At 32.9% G+C, this 16,748-nt stretch overlaps 2 protein-coding genes across 4 annotated transcripts; both read right to left on the reverse strand.

Annotated features, from left to right (window-relative positions):
• Nucleotides 1–5,646, reverse strand: LOC11420371 (phospholipase D alpha 1). 3 transcript variants are annotated; one of them, XM_039833425.1, is made up of 4 exons: nt 5,141–5,646; nt 3,727–3,826; nt 817–2,716; nt 1–691 (listed from the first exon to the last, which is right to left on the reverse strand). In XM_039833425.1, exons 2-4 carry the CDS (start codon nt 3,817–3,819, stop codon nt 258–260), a joined length of 2,427 nt encoding a protein of 808 aa, XP_039689359.1. In that variant the 5' UTR covers nt 3,820–3,826; nt 5,141–5,646; the 3' UTR covers nt 1–257. The 3 variants fall into 3 exon arrangements, with proteins under 3 accessions (XP_039689359.1, XP_003604419.2, XP_039689358.1); XM_003604371.4 differs by lacking the exon at nt 5,141–5,646 and adding an exon at nt 4,191–4,520; XM_039833424.1 differs by lacking the exon at nt 5,141–5,646 and adding an exon at nt 3,922–4,050.
• A 7,436-nt stretch (nt 5,647–13,082) lies between these two features.
• LOC11420370 (ethylene-responsive transcription factor WIN1) lies at nt 13,083–14,342 on the reverse strand. Its single transcript, XM_039832910.1, has 3 exons — nt 14,263–14,342; nt 13,257–13,644; nt 13,083–13,205 (listed from the first exon to the last, which is right to left on the reverse strand). The coding sequence occupies exons 1-3, from the start codon at nt 14,340–14,342 to the stop codon at nt 13,083–13,085; spliced, it is 591 nt and encodes a 196-aa protein (XP_039688844.1).
• Nucleotides 14,343–16,748: the final 2,406 nt, after the last annotated feature.

Consider the following 16,748-nt stretch of genomic DNA (forward strand, 5'->3'; position numbering starts at 1 on the left):
TTAAACCACAAATGATATTAAAGAATAATGACATTAAGGGAGAAAAGAAACGCTGGTTAGAAACCAGCTAAAGTCATAGCAGTTAACAACATCAAATCACAAATCTGTATTTGGCTCATTGTTACTCTCAACATATATATAAAAAGCAAAAAAGATTATTACTCTTCAAAGTTCAAACCACAAATAGTAATGAAAACAAAAATTAGGATGTAAGTAAGCAGTCTTCAATATTGTGAACAAAAAGTATAAAAACCAAACTAAGTAGTGAGGATAGGAGGGAGGTAATCAGCTTTGCCACCGAGAATCCGAGCCTTGGTGTCGGGGAAAAATTCAAATCCAGGCAGCTGTGTGACATCTCCTTCACTAGCAACTCCAATCGGATAGCGAAGCAAGTGTCCAGGAAGGTCGTGCTCGAGTGAATCGTTTGAATAGAGATCCCAATATTTGTCAGCAATCTGGTTCACCTTACGGATACATTCTTGACTTTCTGGATGAAGGAAGGAGTCATGAAGCATGCCAAGGTGCTCATACCATAATGCCATGCGGAAACCGTGGACTTGACCACGTGCCGGCTGTCTTGCAGCTAAATGGTAGGGCTGATAGGCTCCCATCGCTATCTCAGAGTCCCTCGCTCCATCCATTGATCTTTGGTTGATGTTGGCAGATCCAACGATTATGTATTCGTCATCAACTACAAAGAAATTAAAAAAAAGGATGCATACTCATGAAAGTAATGATAAAACAAAACAAACTATTGCTTCCAAATTTGTGAGATTGCCGCAGTTTGTAATTTATGACAGTAATTTTCAAACTTACCTATCATCATCTTGGTATGAACATATATCATGAAACGTCGGGCCTGTTGGGCTCTCTCGTAATCTGAATCAGGTTCTGGTTGTTCGGAAGGCTCATACTCTCCTTGTTTCTTTACTTCCCGATTACCGAGGCAGAAGAACGTCAAATAATTCCGAGGATCTTCCTCGATTCCCTTTGCCCTGAGTGCCAGAACGATATCCTTGTACATCATCTCCATTGTTCTCCTCTGCCAGTCCAATATTGCTTGAACCGATGCACTTTCTGGGACACCCTCCGGCCACATTGGGACAACAACGTACACAGTGAACTTTTCCCCAGCTTCAATCTTACTCATAATCTTAAGTGAAAGTTCCTTTGGGATTAGATGCAAAGCACCAATGTCTTCAGGCTTAATATCCTCACCACTCCAAGCAAAAGAGCTTCCAAGGAAATACTGATTTTCAATATAGATGAAGTTCTTTGCACGCCGAATAGCATTAATATAAGCATCTTGAATGCTACGATCGATGATATTATCCTTTCCACTGATAAGCCCGGCTCTTGCAGCATCTTCAGGAGTATCTGGGAACCCGAAAGCAGCCCCACCATCAATAGATCTAAACAGCTGAACATTCCATGTCTCGTGATCATCCGGAAATGTTACTGGGGATGGAGGAATAATAGAATCTTCAAGCTCCCTTAGAGAGACAAGTAAATCCTTCCCACCTTGCTTCCTCCATCGTTGTTCAAAGTTAAACAACACATCCCAAGCAATCGGTCCTTCAAGGCGGGAATGAATGTCATGCCAAGGTTCCCTTGGACCGCCTTTTGTGATTGCAGCACCTGGAAAGTTAGGTTGATGAAAATCATCATGGTGTGCTGTGTCTAGGGTTCTAAAAAGTGAGTGGAATGGAGTATCATATCTTCCATCACAAAGGTCAAGACCCCCAACAAAACTCACAATTCTTCGCTTGTTCGACCCTCCACCAGGTAATTCACTGTCCACAACCACAATCTTCTGGTGATGAGTAAACATGGTGGAAACTTGTAAATCCTGAATGATGCTACCACCATCATCAGGATTGCGGGGGCATAAAACACAGTGCACATCAGTACCTTCAAAGAAATTTGCGGTTTCTTCGTCATGAGTAGCCATCAGTCCATCCTTTTTCAACAAACCAACCGATGTTCTATCATCCCAAACAAGCATCAAAACCCTAACACCTTCACTAGACTTTTTCTTTAGAAGCTCACCAATTGTTGTGTCTCCCCCAGCCTTTGGCCTCCTAGAATCCCTCACCAAGGAAATTTCGGTATAAACAGACCAACCGGTAATGTATATCATGTGTTTTGCATTAGTGATGGCATCAAAAATATCCTCCCAACACCGATGAGGCTGATAAGTCTTGCCACCAGAAAGTGGTATTTTAGGGATGAAATTATCCGGCACATGAGAATCTTGGTAAAGAGATACCTTACATCCTTTCCTCTGTGAGAAGAAAGTATACGGAACTCCAGGAAATTTAGCGCTTTGAATGCCTCGAGCCCAACTGCGGTCTTTCGTGACATCAAAATATTGCAGCTTCACATGGATCTTCGAACCCTCTTGTATCGGATTTTTTTCAGTGTCCAAAATTTCCACCCACCTATCTATTTCCTCACCATTCAAGACCTCCTCAGCAGGCACATATGCTCTACCGATTAAAGTTGCTCCAACAGGATTATCATCTTTCACAGTGAATATGATATCTGAAGCCATATGAGCACAGTAAATGTGAAAAGACTCGTACCATTTGGGATTAGTATGCTCATTTTCAATAATTCTTGTCCTTCCCACTCTTGCCTTCTCCAAATCAATGGTAGCATAGAGTTTAGTAACTCCCTTTCCAAGACCAACAGTTTCCTCAATGTTTTGCTTGATCTGTAAAAGTATAAGCAAATAAATAGGGTCATTAATAATGAAGGATGAAACTAAAAACGCAAAACTAAAGAAACTGGATATTCTCTTTTCACCACGTGAATGTATGTATAAACATAAACAATCGACATTAATATTTTTGATCTAGCTTTGGTTATTCATGTAAAAGATCAGTCTCCTAGGTATGTATGTGCAATGTATAAAATCCAATAACGAAAGCAAAATCCAATGAGTAAGGTGCTGAAGCACACAATTTTTTTACTAAAACATTGCATATGTGTTACAAAAGATGCATAAGATAAAGTTAATGGTTATTCAGGTAAAAGATCAGTTGAATGAACACAAGATAGTTTCAATCGAAGGCGACAATCTTGAATCATGTCAAGCAAAAAACTAAATTACAACATAACAACAATCAATAATATAGATCAGTGTTATCGATTGCAGATGGCGGACCATGGTAGAAAGCCAAAAGCCAAAAGTCCGTCATTTTGAGCCACCTTAAAACTACATGGCCCCACCATCTGTTATAAATTAGGCATGGCAGTGGCCAAAAAATCCTCCACGGTGCTGCTATGGCCGACATTTGACAACACTAATATAGATTAACATTGTCATTTCGATATAGATAATTCACCCAATGGTTTGCAAATGATCAGTAGTATCAGAAAAACGATGCATGTTGCTACATAATTTAAAATCAGATTAGAAATGTAACTCTCATCACAGATTCACTGAAAAAAAATCAATAGAACTTTTTATTTATTAATTGATAAAGTACAATATAAAATAATCAAACAGATCACAGATCCTAAAAGCAAGCAGGGTCCACTCTGATGCATCAGTGTGATCCCCACCACCAAATTTTTTTTTTTTTTTTTTAATTCACTCATTTGCAAAAACAAATCAAAACACGTGCACTTAAAATTACAAAATCCAAAAACATCAAAACTAAAAATCAACAATTGAATCACCAGATCCAAATAGACCAAAATAAAATAATAAAACAGTACCATGCTGAGGAAATTTCCACCACCACCAGCATTAAGCTTATCAACCTCATAGATAGTAGCATGAAGAGTACCATGAAGATGAATTTGTGCCATTTTTCACCTACAAATCACACAACCCCATTTTTCATCAGATCACATAAACCATAAAAAAAATAAAAACTCTTTTTGATCAAATAAATCATCAAAAAACTATATTTTTTAAAACTCGATATCCAACCCTGATCAACCCCACCGTCCACTAGCAGGATCTATTTAAAGCCAGAACAAAACTTTGTATATCAAAATACAACTTAAAACACTCAATAATACAACAAAAAACATATTTTGAGATTATAACTCACAAAGATTGAAACTTTAAGCAATGAAAGAGTTAAATCAGATCAATGGTTGGATCAAAAAAGCTTAGATCATTTTAGAATAGAAAGAAAAGCAAGAAAAACAGAGAGAGAGGGGATGAAAAATACCAAGTTTTGAAGAGAATGTGAAGAGGAAGATGAAGAGAATAAAAGGGTGAGAGAGAGAGAGATCCGAGAAAAGTGCAGTGTGACAGAACAATGGATCATAGGAGTGAGCGAAGTCTCTGTTTTTAAACAGAGGAAAATAAGGAAACAAAATATTTTATTACAAAAAAATTCAATCAAATCTCTCTCTTTGTTTTAAGCACAATCATCTCCTTAATTTCTCACTTGACTTCTTCCTTTTTTGGGCTTTACATTTTCCTATTTAGTACTAACAATTGTTAGTTATTAAAGTAATTAACTTTTTGGTTAATTAAAAAAATTAGTGAAATGGAATATGAAAGATTATTAGATTTTCTGAAAAAATTGTGCAGTTGAATTTAGGCTTAAACGCAAATTTTGCTCTCTAAGTTTGCAAAAGTTACAATTTTTGCCCCCTATTAAAAAAAATAGCAAAAGTGATCTCTCATGTCTACCTTTTTTGCAAAACGTCAATTTTGAATAAGTCAATGCCTGCGTGGCAGCTCACTTGACTGTGTGGCATGCCACGTGTGTAATTACTAATTTAATAAAATAAAAAAAATGTCACATAATCAATTAATCATTTATAAAATTAAATAAATGAAAAAAAATTACAAAACCGGTAAAATTCATAAATCTTCAACTTCTACGCAAGCCCAGAAAATCATCTTCAACATCCACAAACTCATCTTAAAACAAACCCAAAAAATCATCTTCAACCACAAACAAAGCACTCTGGTTGAATTGAACAACAATGATTTCATCCAAATCTAATGAGTAAAATCATAAACAACAATAATAACATAAACACAAAACCAAATCGAAACAAAAACAAAAAACGGAACAACGGCAGCTAAAACATGTTGACTCCCACAAGCTACAGTCCCAAGCTTAATCTGCATAACTTCACTAGAGCAAGCATAAGAAACCCACACCCTAAAACAAATCCAATCCTAGAAACAAGCATCCCAAGTATTGAACTGCGACGACGAGGTTTTCGACGATGTCGGTGGTGGGGACGCAGGACGGGTTTGTGTTGAGAGTGTTGAAGGGGTCATTTGGGTTGAAGGAGAGGCCGATGAATATGCCGAGAGTGAAGAGGGAGTTTACGTTTGTGATTGTGGCTTTTATGTGCACATGATATTTCCTCTTCTTCTTCAACCCCTCATCTTAATTCATTCGTTGTCTTTCCATTAACCTGTTAATTTTTCAATCCTTAATTAAACCAATGGGTGCAGCTTCAATGATTTGTGATTTGGTTGTGGGTTTGCATCAGTTTCTGATGCCTAGTTTAATGGAAGGATTTAAAGAGGAAAGAAGGATTGGGAGAGAATAAGGGTGTGATATGTTTTGAGTTTGACAGAGGATGAAGTAGAGAGAGGAATTTAAGTGTTTGATTTGTAAGGGCTTGGAGAGCTTCTGGTTTTTAATTATGAAATGAGCTTCTGGGGTTTGATGCCTTATGAAGAAGATGATGATGATAATCCTCGCACATGCCTGCCCCCTTTTTTTTTTTTTTGCCAATTTTTGTTTTTTTTAATTAGTTAATTATACGCGTGGAATAAAAAAATAATTTTTTTGTAATAAATACACAGGTGGCGTGCCACATATGGTTGACTTAGTCAAAATTGACATATGCAAAAGGGGGTAGACATGGGGGGTCACTTTTACCTTTTTTTTAATAAGGGGTTAAAATTGCAACTTTTGCAAACTTAAAGGGTAGAAAGTGTGTTTAAGCCTTGAATTTATTTATATAAGTTACAAGGAAGGGTATTTAGAATTATATTAGATTACTTGTCAAAAAGAATTATATTAGATTACCCTTAAAAAATGGATCAGATGATTCCTAAAAAAAAATAACTAGATTATGTCATTGGTTTCTTCTAGCTTAAGTAAGAGTCTAAAAATCAGATTTGAGCCTAAAATTAAGACACTTGTGAAATATTTATTTTCATTTGAGTTTGGCATCAGGTTTAAATTTGACATGATAATACAACAACATTGAATATTGAAAATAAAAAAGTGTTTGCGCAAGAAATCCCTCAAATTTTGCTTAATTGATCGGATAGTAATTTCTGATAAGCAGTTTTTGTGGGTAAACCGTGGTTGAATTGTGTTCTAACCGTTAGGCTTGACCACAAAAGAAGCTAGATTGCAACTTTCTAAAGATATTTTTGTAAAACAATTTAAAGGGTTTATAAAAACGATCACCGAATAGAAAATATAGTGAGATTTGAGTTTGATTTGTGACTTATACAACTCAAAAGATTGTTCCCTTCAAAGAAGAAACTCAAAAGATTTGTTTCTAGTACCTTTGCATTTTTTTATGATCCACGGTACCATTTTTCTGTCAATAAAATGATTGATAGTACCATTGCATATATAGAGACAATTAAGTCGTAAAGATCCTTTCAAGAAAAAAGTTATAAACATAAAACATACATGTTTAGTTAATGTTAAGATATATACTTTAGGTAGAAGGGATAGTTAATTTGTAAAACTTTATACTTTAGGTAGATTTTTTATAAGAAGAAAAAACAAAATACAACCGTTATATTTTAGGTAGAATTTTTTGTGGTAATTTAGGTAGAACTCAAAAACAAAAACCGGTGCAATGCCTCTTTTTTATCAAGAAATCGGTGCAATGTCAAAATCATGGAATGTCACAAAGATATTTCGGTTAAGGATTAGTAGTTTTTAGAGCATTAATTGATGTTAATTAAATATCAATCTTTTTTCCATACAAAAATATTAATTGCCGTGGTGAGTTTAAATCAATTGGTACAAATATTATATTATACTATTTGGGTTTAACAAATAAAGAAATATAGATTGAAAGATGGAAAAGGTTCGAATCTAGACACTCCATTTATTCACCTTTAAATGTGAATTTTTTTATCTATTAGCCTATTTGACAAAAATATATATATATATATATATATATATATATATATATATATATATATATATATATATATATATATATATATCAACCTTTTTTATGGAATTAATGTCAAACTTATTTGTGTGATATTAACTTTTTTTATTTGTACTTTTTTTAGATGAACTTTTTTTATTTATACTTATTATAAAAAAAATTATTTCAGATTACATATGAATATTTATCTTTATGAATTTGTTGTTAATGGTTTTTTTTTATGATTTATAAAACTAATAGTATGATACAAGGAATATATTTTTCATATGAAAATATTTATCTTTTGAGATGTGACCATATTAAGGAATTATACATGAGTTACATAATTCTATAATTAGCTAAAATTGACATAGAGCAGTGAATTGGAAAAAGCTTTACAAGAGTTGTTATAAATCACAAGATCAAAGAGTTCAAGATTAATCTCATAAGAGAAATGAGTTTGGGAGTTTTTTTTTTCTTCCGTGGTTTGAACCTAATCTTACATATATTATATATTGTCCATATCAACTGAGTTAAGCTTACGAAAACATGAGTATGAGAGTTTGATACAAAGAAAAAAATATTTAGAATTCATATTAAATTATTTTAATAAAAGATATGGTAAATGAGTACATGAGATACAGTAAAGGTATCAACAAACTAACTAGCTCATAACAAACTCTAACAAACCCCTCAAAACTAAATAAACTCTAACTAAATAATTCAAATTTAACTAAACTCTATATTAACTTCTATATTCTTGGAATCAATTTGGGTTGGTCCAATAATGTTAACTAAACTCTGTATTAACTTCTATATTCAAGTTCGATTTTATTAACTTTTATATTCTAATAAGAATATAATGTAACCCAAATAAAATAAAAAAATATGTGTCACTATATGGAAAATTGATGTATAAGCTAGTCAAAAGTTTCATTTAGGGGCTTTTTGTTTGGATCTACGTTACAACCACTTTCTTGCGTTCTAAGACTGACTATTCACGAAAGACTATATTTTCCTTTTTTTTTATTTATTTATAAAGTTAATACTTTTTTTTATAAGATCCAACTTATCTTTTAAAAGACAGGAGAAGCTGGAAAAAATGGCTGGACCAAACATAGTTTAATTCTTGAAAATTGTTGTTCCACATAGTATTGGCTAAAACATACTAGTAAAATACCGAAATACCTCTTTAACAGTTAACAATCGTGGAAGTTAACTGCTGATGGAGACACATTTAAGTAATTTTATGGTGTGTTTCAACTAAGAGTGAAGTGTCAACAACTTTTTAAGTTCTTTCATGAAGTCACAAACTAGTTATTCATAGGCCTTAGTAAGCTTCAAGGCTTAATTCATGGGTTTTTCTTTTTCCAGCATCCTCCAATATTCTAAAATATTTCGTTTGGATTATATAATCCGAACTTCTTTTTAAGGATTTTTGGATTATACAATTCAAAAACCACCAAAACTCAGATTTTATACTATAATTGATTTGAAGATCTATACTAGTCATTGTATTATCCTCACATAAAGTGCACACCAATTTCGATGCTAGTATGACGATGGATCAGCCAAACATAAATCTTCATCTAGTTTATTCATGCAAGCCCTGATTTATTCGTAAGTCCTGAGTCGAATCAAATTTTCCCGAATATCTTGAAAAGATCATACCAAGGTAGTGTTTAACTCGATCGGTCCTGTAACACCCTATTTTATTATTTATTTATTTTATTGGGTTTAGATGTCTTTTTATAATTTAGTCGATTTATTTTGATGAGTGATATTTTGTTATGTTATATGTTGGTATTTATTAGTATAATATATTTGTTATTTAGTGTAGAAATATATATGTTATCTGGTGTAGAAATATATTTGTTATTTGGTGTAGAAATATATATGTTATCTGGTGTAGAAATATATTTGTTATAGAGATATATTTGTTATTTGTTATAGAAATATTTTATATATATATATATATTAAAATAGAATATTGAGATTTGAGTGGCATATTTGGAATAAGGGAGAATATGTTAGGTTTATAAAAAGAGAGGTTAGGAATAGAGAAACATAATAGGTAAAACAAGTTTTTGGGAGAAAAGGGAGAAACCAAGAGAAGAGAAGAGTCAGAGAAGAGAAAGCGTTAGAACCTTGCGATCATCTAACCTAAGGTAAGGGTGAGACTAACTTTCTCTAATTCTAAGTTGTATAATTTTGAAAAAGGGTTTAATCTTGTAGTTGTTATTAGTTTTGATGTTATAGAAATTAGGGTTCGATTTCATTCATAATCTTTTGTATAATCTATTTTTCTACTTCTACCCATAAGTGCCTATTTGTATAAAGTGATTATTGTGGATTTAATTGGTGAAATTTGTGCTTATGTTTTGATGCAATGTTTGGGTATGTGAATTTGATGTTAATTAAGTTGTTGATGATGAATTTATATGCTCAAGTTATGTATATATGTATACTTGTGTTTTTGCTCAAAATTGGTGAAGTATAATGTTGTTGTTGATGAATTCACTTCTGATTGTTATTGTTTTTGTTATGAGATGTTGTTTTTTGATGATTTTTTAAAATAATGTTTTGGGTCAAGTTTTATATGGTTTTGAGTCTCTTTTGATGTATATAAATGTTTAGACAAACTTTGGGATCAAATTTGGGCATAGGGAAGTTAAAATTGGGATTTAGGGGTGAAAAATGGGTTTTTCCCGAGTTGCTCTCTGACAGCACATCCTGTTTCATGTTCTTGCGTCTTTTTCACACGTTTCTGTTTTGAATTGGCCTTTGGTGTAAACATGAAAGTTGTAGATAATTGAGTTAGCTTTCCAGTGGCTTTAGTTTGACTTGAAAATGATTTTTGCTTTTTGAGTTATGATGAAACTACTCCAAGGAGGTCTTAGTGAAATTTTATGAAATTTCCGCATAACTATTTCTAGGTCAACCCAAAACTTATGGATTGTCTCCAAAATTCAAAGGTTGTGCACTATGAGTTCAATTAAGGTGTTTAAGAGTATTTAACCTATGTTGTGATGAATCAATCTTGGTTTGATGTGAATATCTTTAATCGATGAATTATTATATGAATGTATGAATGTATATGTTAATGTTGTATGATGTTTTTCATGATTGATGAAGTATTATATGAAAGTATATGTTGATAAATATGATGTTACATGATGTTGTTTAGAATTGATGAGTTATGATATTATGATGCGAAGTCGTTGTTACTGTTGTTGTGTTAATATCGTTAAACTGCAAGTTGTCTAAGTTGTTGAAGTTGTCTAAGTTGCAAGTTGTCTAAGTTGTTGAAGTTGTCTAAGTTGTTAAAGTTAGTTGGTTATTGAGTCATTGCATACTCATTAAAGTTGAGGGCTTGATGCCCTGTTGAATGTATAATCATTCATATTAAGTTGATGACTTGATGCCCTGTGAGCCCTTTTGTGCTCTATAAGTTGGGGGCTTGATGCCATGTGAACCCTTTTGTGCTCTATAAGTTAGGGGCTTGATGCCCTGATTGGTACCACATGCATGTTTAAGTCGTTGTTGTTGCATTGTCAGGTTTATGTTGTTATTGTTGCATTGTCGTTGATGTCGAGTTATCGGTGTTGTCGTCGTATCGTCAAGTTGTCGAAATAATTAATGAGTTGTTTATGTTGAGGCCGTAGTGCCATTTTGTTGAAAAATGAAATGTTTTCCGCTGCGATGTAATTTGAATTATTGATAAAAGATGTTTTGAATAAATAGTAATCTTACTCTGGTTATTATGTAAAAAAATTCAAGTTGGGAAAACAGGGTGTTACAGGTCCCTTCAAACTATGTTGATCAAATATAAAGAACATGGTTCTCAAATCATGGTTGTTCTAGATCTTCATTTGGGTGAACCAAACACTTCCATCTGAGTCCATTTACGGGCGAGGATACTCATCATTGTCCATCTGACTATTAATTTGGTCGAGCTGGTTCTTTAGACCAGACAATGTGACATCAATGTGAACCCTAAACAGATTAGGTTTTCCTTCGTTGTAGTACATTGTAACTAGTTTAGTGTTTACATCAATTAGATATCCATGGTTCTAGTCTAGTTTGCAACCAAACATGTCAATTTATAAAAGTTTTTATGTGGCATGGACCACAAAATCAGTCGCTGCAATGCGGATCACAAAAAAATCATATACTTGACTAGTTTCGATTTTAAAGTATGAAATGTCTCATACCCTCCAAAGTACAAGTTTTAACAAACTCTATGACCAATTTGAATTATATAATCCGAAATATTTTGAAAATGGTTTCAGATTATATAATCTTAACTAATCAAGAATGTGAGCAGTCGTTTGGTCAGGAATTCTGGCTGGTTCCAGACTCATCTAACATGTTTTTTTTTCTTGACTGCTCATCATGATTGACCAGTTTTTTCCCTTCCCTTGACGGATCGTTACACTTTATGTATACATTGCCCCTATAAATATCAACTCATTATTCCCAAATTCACATTCCAACTCACATTCTCTCATTTTGTTTCATGCATTTTCTCTGAGTAGTTTATGATGTCAATGTTTCACCATTGACCTTTCATATAAAGGTCTGTGTCATCTTGTAGGGATACTATGAATGGTAAAAAAAAATAAGGTCCATTTTGCAAGTTTTCAGCAAAGTTCAGTCTAGATCTCCAATCCGTCTTAATTTGTGGTTGCTCATCAAAGTCTTCTTCTCCCACTTCGTGATCTTGTATTCTCATCTTCTCCCTCTTGAGGATGTGCGAGAGGGTTGACAAACTTTTCTCTTCTTCCCCCGTCATCTTTTTGTAGCACATATTTAACATTAGGTGTCTAAAATTTTGTTGTGATATTTGTTATGTTAATATAAATATATTATTAATTATTGATCAAATAATAAAATGTGTTCGATTCTTGATGATTTATATCACGTCTCTCTAAATTCATTCTAAATTTTACTAGATGATTGGACATAATCACCGTATTTTGATCTTCCTTGTAATTAACTACTTAGATTTTTCGCTTGTTGGGAAAAAATTAATAAAAGATGAATCGGCAAACTGACAACTCCTAAATTAATAGCATACAATGACAAAACACCTATAAATATGACAAAGCCTACCAGTATGATGAAATTAAAGTGTCTTGGAATACTAATGTCTCCATATCCGTAAAGTTTATCACGCCAAATTCATTAATTGAGTCTGCACTATATTGAAACTAATCTATCAATCTGAATCAAACAAACATCGCAACAAGATAGAAAAATAAAACATGGAATCACGTAGAACAAAAAAATTTCGTACTAAGACGACGAAATCACAAAAGAGAAAATCATATGTAAAAATAACTTATTTAAATAAAAGAGAAGAAAAAACTATTCAAATGAGTGACTTTGAAACAAAAATTGGTTGTAAATCATCCTCTTATTCAATAGTTGATTTGTTCTAAATCTAGTACTTTACTTACACTATTACACATATACAAAAGAGGCAGAGGCACATGACAATCTTCATTCTTCAAGGAAATGAATGGAACACTCCCCTTTATCCCATTTTGATCAAACAAACAAATAAAACGAATTGAAAAGGACTAATGGAAATAACACTTACATGGGGGACTCCAAAAACATCATGAGTGAACCCCACGTGGAAATAAATAAATAAATATGAGCAAAAGACTCAAATCCCATATAGTTGATCTATATAAGAAATTAAAAATACAAATTTTATTCTTTAAAATTTCAAATGTCAATCAAATTAGTTACTTTTATGGATTATTTTAAGAGACGTTTTATTATCCATCAGAAACTATTTTGACCGACATTTGAAGTTTTATAAAGGCTTGATAAATATTTTTTTATTTCTTATTGGCAAATTTGTCACCATATTTTAATGAACAATAACTTTGGAACTATACTCAATAAACAAAAACAAATAAGCACACTCATTCATTGATGGATTCAGCTTAATTCCTATTGAGAAGTTCTTCTATCATCTGAAGTGCAATTCGTTGTTCTTCATCCAATCCTTTGTTCTTATCATTTCCTTCTTCATCTTCATTTTCCGGTTTCACGGCCTTCTCCGAATCCTCATTATCAACAACAGAAGCCAATGTTTCTGAATCAGAATTTGGTAAAACTTCACTCTCTTCTTCTTGTTCTTTCTTCTTCCTTTCCAGTTCAACCATCATGATCCAGCTCGAGTCCGAACGAGGTCCTGCTCTTTTCTGCCACACTCCAAAGTGTGAATTCTCAGTGTCAAGCCTTAGACAAGTGAGGGAAGGTGAAGGTGACTTGCAACATTTTCTAAGTTTTGCACTTAGAATTGCAGAGAGTGATGTATTAGGTTTTGTGGAAGTTGAAGAGGATGTTGCAAATGTTTTGTTGTTGCTATTTGCTATTGAATTGTTATCAGAAACAGGGAAATTTGTTTTTGCATTTCTTCCACTCATTAGAATGGCTGCTTCATCATATGCTCTAGCTGCTTCTTCAGCTGTCTCAAATGTTCCTAACCAAACCCTCCTTTTCCTATTTCAAATTTTTTGCAAATTTTTTCATATTAATTTAATGCACATTTTAATATTGTGGCCTAACTATCAATAGTTCACATAGATCTCATTAATGCATATATTCATTTGGCCTAATAAGCAATAATTCACAAAGATCTCTTTAATGCAATGCACATTTTCATGTGATCCTAACAAGGAATGATTCATGAATTTCACATTAATTGATCAATTAGTATTAACATTTTCATGTGGCCTAATAAACAATAATATCTCAGAAAGATCTCTTCCTAAAAAAAAATTATCTAACAAAGATCTCATTAATCCAATGCAAATTTTCATGTGGCCTAATAAGAAATATTTCACAAAGATCTCATCTCAAGCAACTTTTGAAGATCAATGGAATCAACAAAAGAGTTCACAAATGCATATTAATATTGAGGGGGAAAAGTGCGAAATAAACGAATTTGGATTCTATGATGTTAAGGAGAAATGCAATCACGCATTTCACATCGTTGGATTAATTCGTGACTTAAAGAAAATCCAACGGTGCAATTTAACATTATGCAACATTGAATCGGAAATGAAATAAGAAGATAAATGAAATTTTTTAGCGAGATGAGTAGTAAAGAGAATGTACAATAATGGATGACGAATCTCCGAGACCCAAGAGCCCCAATGGCGTTGCCTAACACCTCTGAATTTCTTTGATTTCACCATGTTCAATCTTAAAACCAAAGAGGATGAGAAAGAGGTAGTAAGAGAGAGTGTAGAAATTGTTGCAAAAGAATGTAGAAATGATGCCAAGTTATATAGCATGAAGAGATTTAAGGCAAGGTTCCAAAGAAGGGTATACACGTGATTTTTTGGTTTGGTAAGATTTCCACACACTGTACAAGGGTAAACTAGAGGACCCAATTTTGTTACCTCTTTATCTAGTATTGATGTTGATATCCTTTTGAAAATGCCTTTAACGGTGATCATTTTTATTAGAAAGAATAACAAGTAGAGTAAAAAAACAGTAGGAAAGAACAATGATATCTTACTTTAGTTAGGTACTTCAATTTTACTAATAAGAGAATGGTCTTTTTCTTGTGCAGTGTTGTGGAATGTGGATAGTGTATCCTTGTAGTTCAATAGGAGTGTGTGTTCAAATTCCCTGGGACAGTTTGTATGGCATAAGTGCTTCTTTACTGTGTGGGTGCAAGTACAACTATGACTAACTGTTTCACTATGTGATATTAAGGCTTTGTTTTTCGAGTTTGAAGGGGAAGGAATAAGATAGTTTTGAAAGGGAAAAAAAAAACTGAAAGAAATAGAGGATGTATATTTTCTACCTTCCAAATTGAAAGTCCTCTTATCTCCTCTAAACTCTCAAACAAAGTCTAAAAGAATAAGTTCAAATCCTATTTATGAATGTATGGCCTAGGGATGTCAATAGGTACATATGAGGATGTAATGTATGCCCGTCTCATATTTGTGTGGATATTCTTTGTAGAGTTTTTAACCTATTTAATGATATCACTCATGATTAACTCACAATTAAAACACAATTGGAGATTTCAATGGATCCCTCGTCGTCATCCTTAGGAAAAAAATTCTCATCAAGGATCTCAAAAAGAGCAGTCTTGTGGAGATCCAAACTTTTTTTTAATTGACATCTCTATGCAGATTTCAATTGACATCTCTCTAGTTTAATTTTTTTTTACATGAAAAAAATTATATTCACTTATTTAAATTGATGGAGTATATAGAATACAACCACAAATTCAACATGTAAGCGATTCACATGTGTCAGCATGTGTTTGTCACACGCATGCAAGTGCCTTTTCATAGTCAACTCTCAATCCGTGTGCTCCTTAATGAGGAAAGATTCTTCGGAATTAAGAATAGTGATAAGAATTAAGAGTATTCTTAAGATCATAAATCCCTTTTGAAATATATTGTCCCTTCAGAACTAGAAATAGTCTTAAAAGTATTGTCTCTTTCGATATTTTCTTCACTTAACGAAGTTAGAGGTTAGCATGGTGGTATAATCATATTTGATGGTCATAGTACCACATTCGTCGAGTGTTTTGAATGTGAGTGGTCTTAGTATCATATTGAAAACGCATTTTTAGAATGGATCCTACATTATAGTAGGACTATGATAAAGTTGTAGCTAGCTGAACTATTTTATCTTAAAACTCAAAACTCACTCTACTTTTATCACTTAAATTAACCATTTTATTTAAGTAACCCTGCTATATATGTAGATGGCAATTGTGTGTGCTCGTGAGTTTAGCTCAGTTGGTATTGACAATACATAAAATATGCAAGGTATGAGGTTCAAACCCCGACCACCACAAAAAAAGATGGCAATGTGCTTCTTTGTGACCTCATGATAACGTGAGTACTGAGTAGCATTAATTTTCAATTTATGAAGAGCACCAGTAACTCTCAAGTGATAAACACAGAGGCTGAAAATCCGAGTGGTAAAATAAATCTTCTGAACAAAAAAGTGAAAAACAGTCATCCATATTGGTAGACATAACTATATGCAAAGCATATATGTATAGGTTGGCGACTGTCCTTTTCCATTGGCTCAGTTCACAGTTATTTGGAAGTGAATGTCACATAAATCGAGGTGGCAGCCGTTAGAAGAATACTATCAATGTATCCTTTATTCTATATACCAGACTGGTAAAGCTACAGTCTAAAATCCTCATGAAAATGGTAACAAAAAACTAGTACAACCAATTTTAATATATAACTCATATAGACCGACCCTATTTAGATTTGTGCTATTAATTAGCGTTTATCATATAAGAACTTTATGTATAAGTTAGTTTTATTACAAAAGATAAAGTTAAGTCAAAATGTTTTCATAAGCTATGATGGATAGTTTATGGAGGAAAGCTTAAAACAATTGATGGATATGTCATATTTAAGTTGTTTTTATAAGTTATTTAAACAGTTTTACAAGAAATTAGCTTCAAGGGATCAACAAGAATAAACCTTAATTTCTACTATTTCCCTTTTCATGAGAGATACAAAAACGACAAACAAATCGTCTGCAATTTTTCATTAAGAAGTAAGAACAACCCCGGTTTCTCTCATTTCCTCTCTCAAATCACTCACTTTATA

Source organism: Medicago truncatula, chromosome 4, assembly GCF_003473485.1.
Source record: "Medicago truncatula cultivar Jemalong A17 chromosome 4, MtrunA17r5.0-ANR, whole genome shotgun sequence".
In the NCBI taxonomy this organism is placed as follows: Eukaryota; Viridiplantae; Streptophyta; class Magnoliopsida; order Fabales; family Fabaceae; genus Medicago; species Medicago truncatula.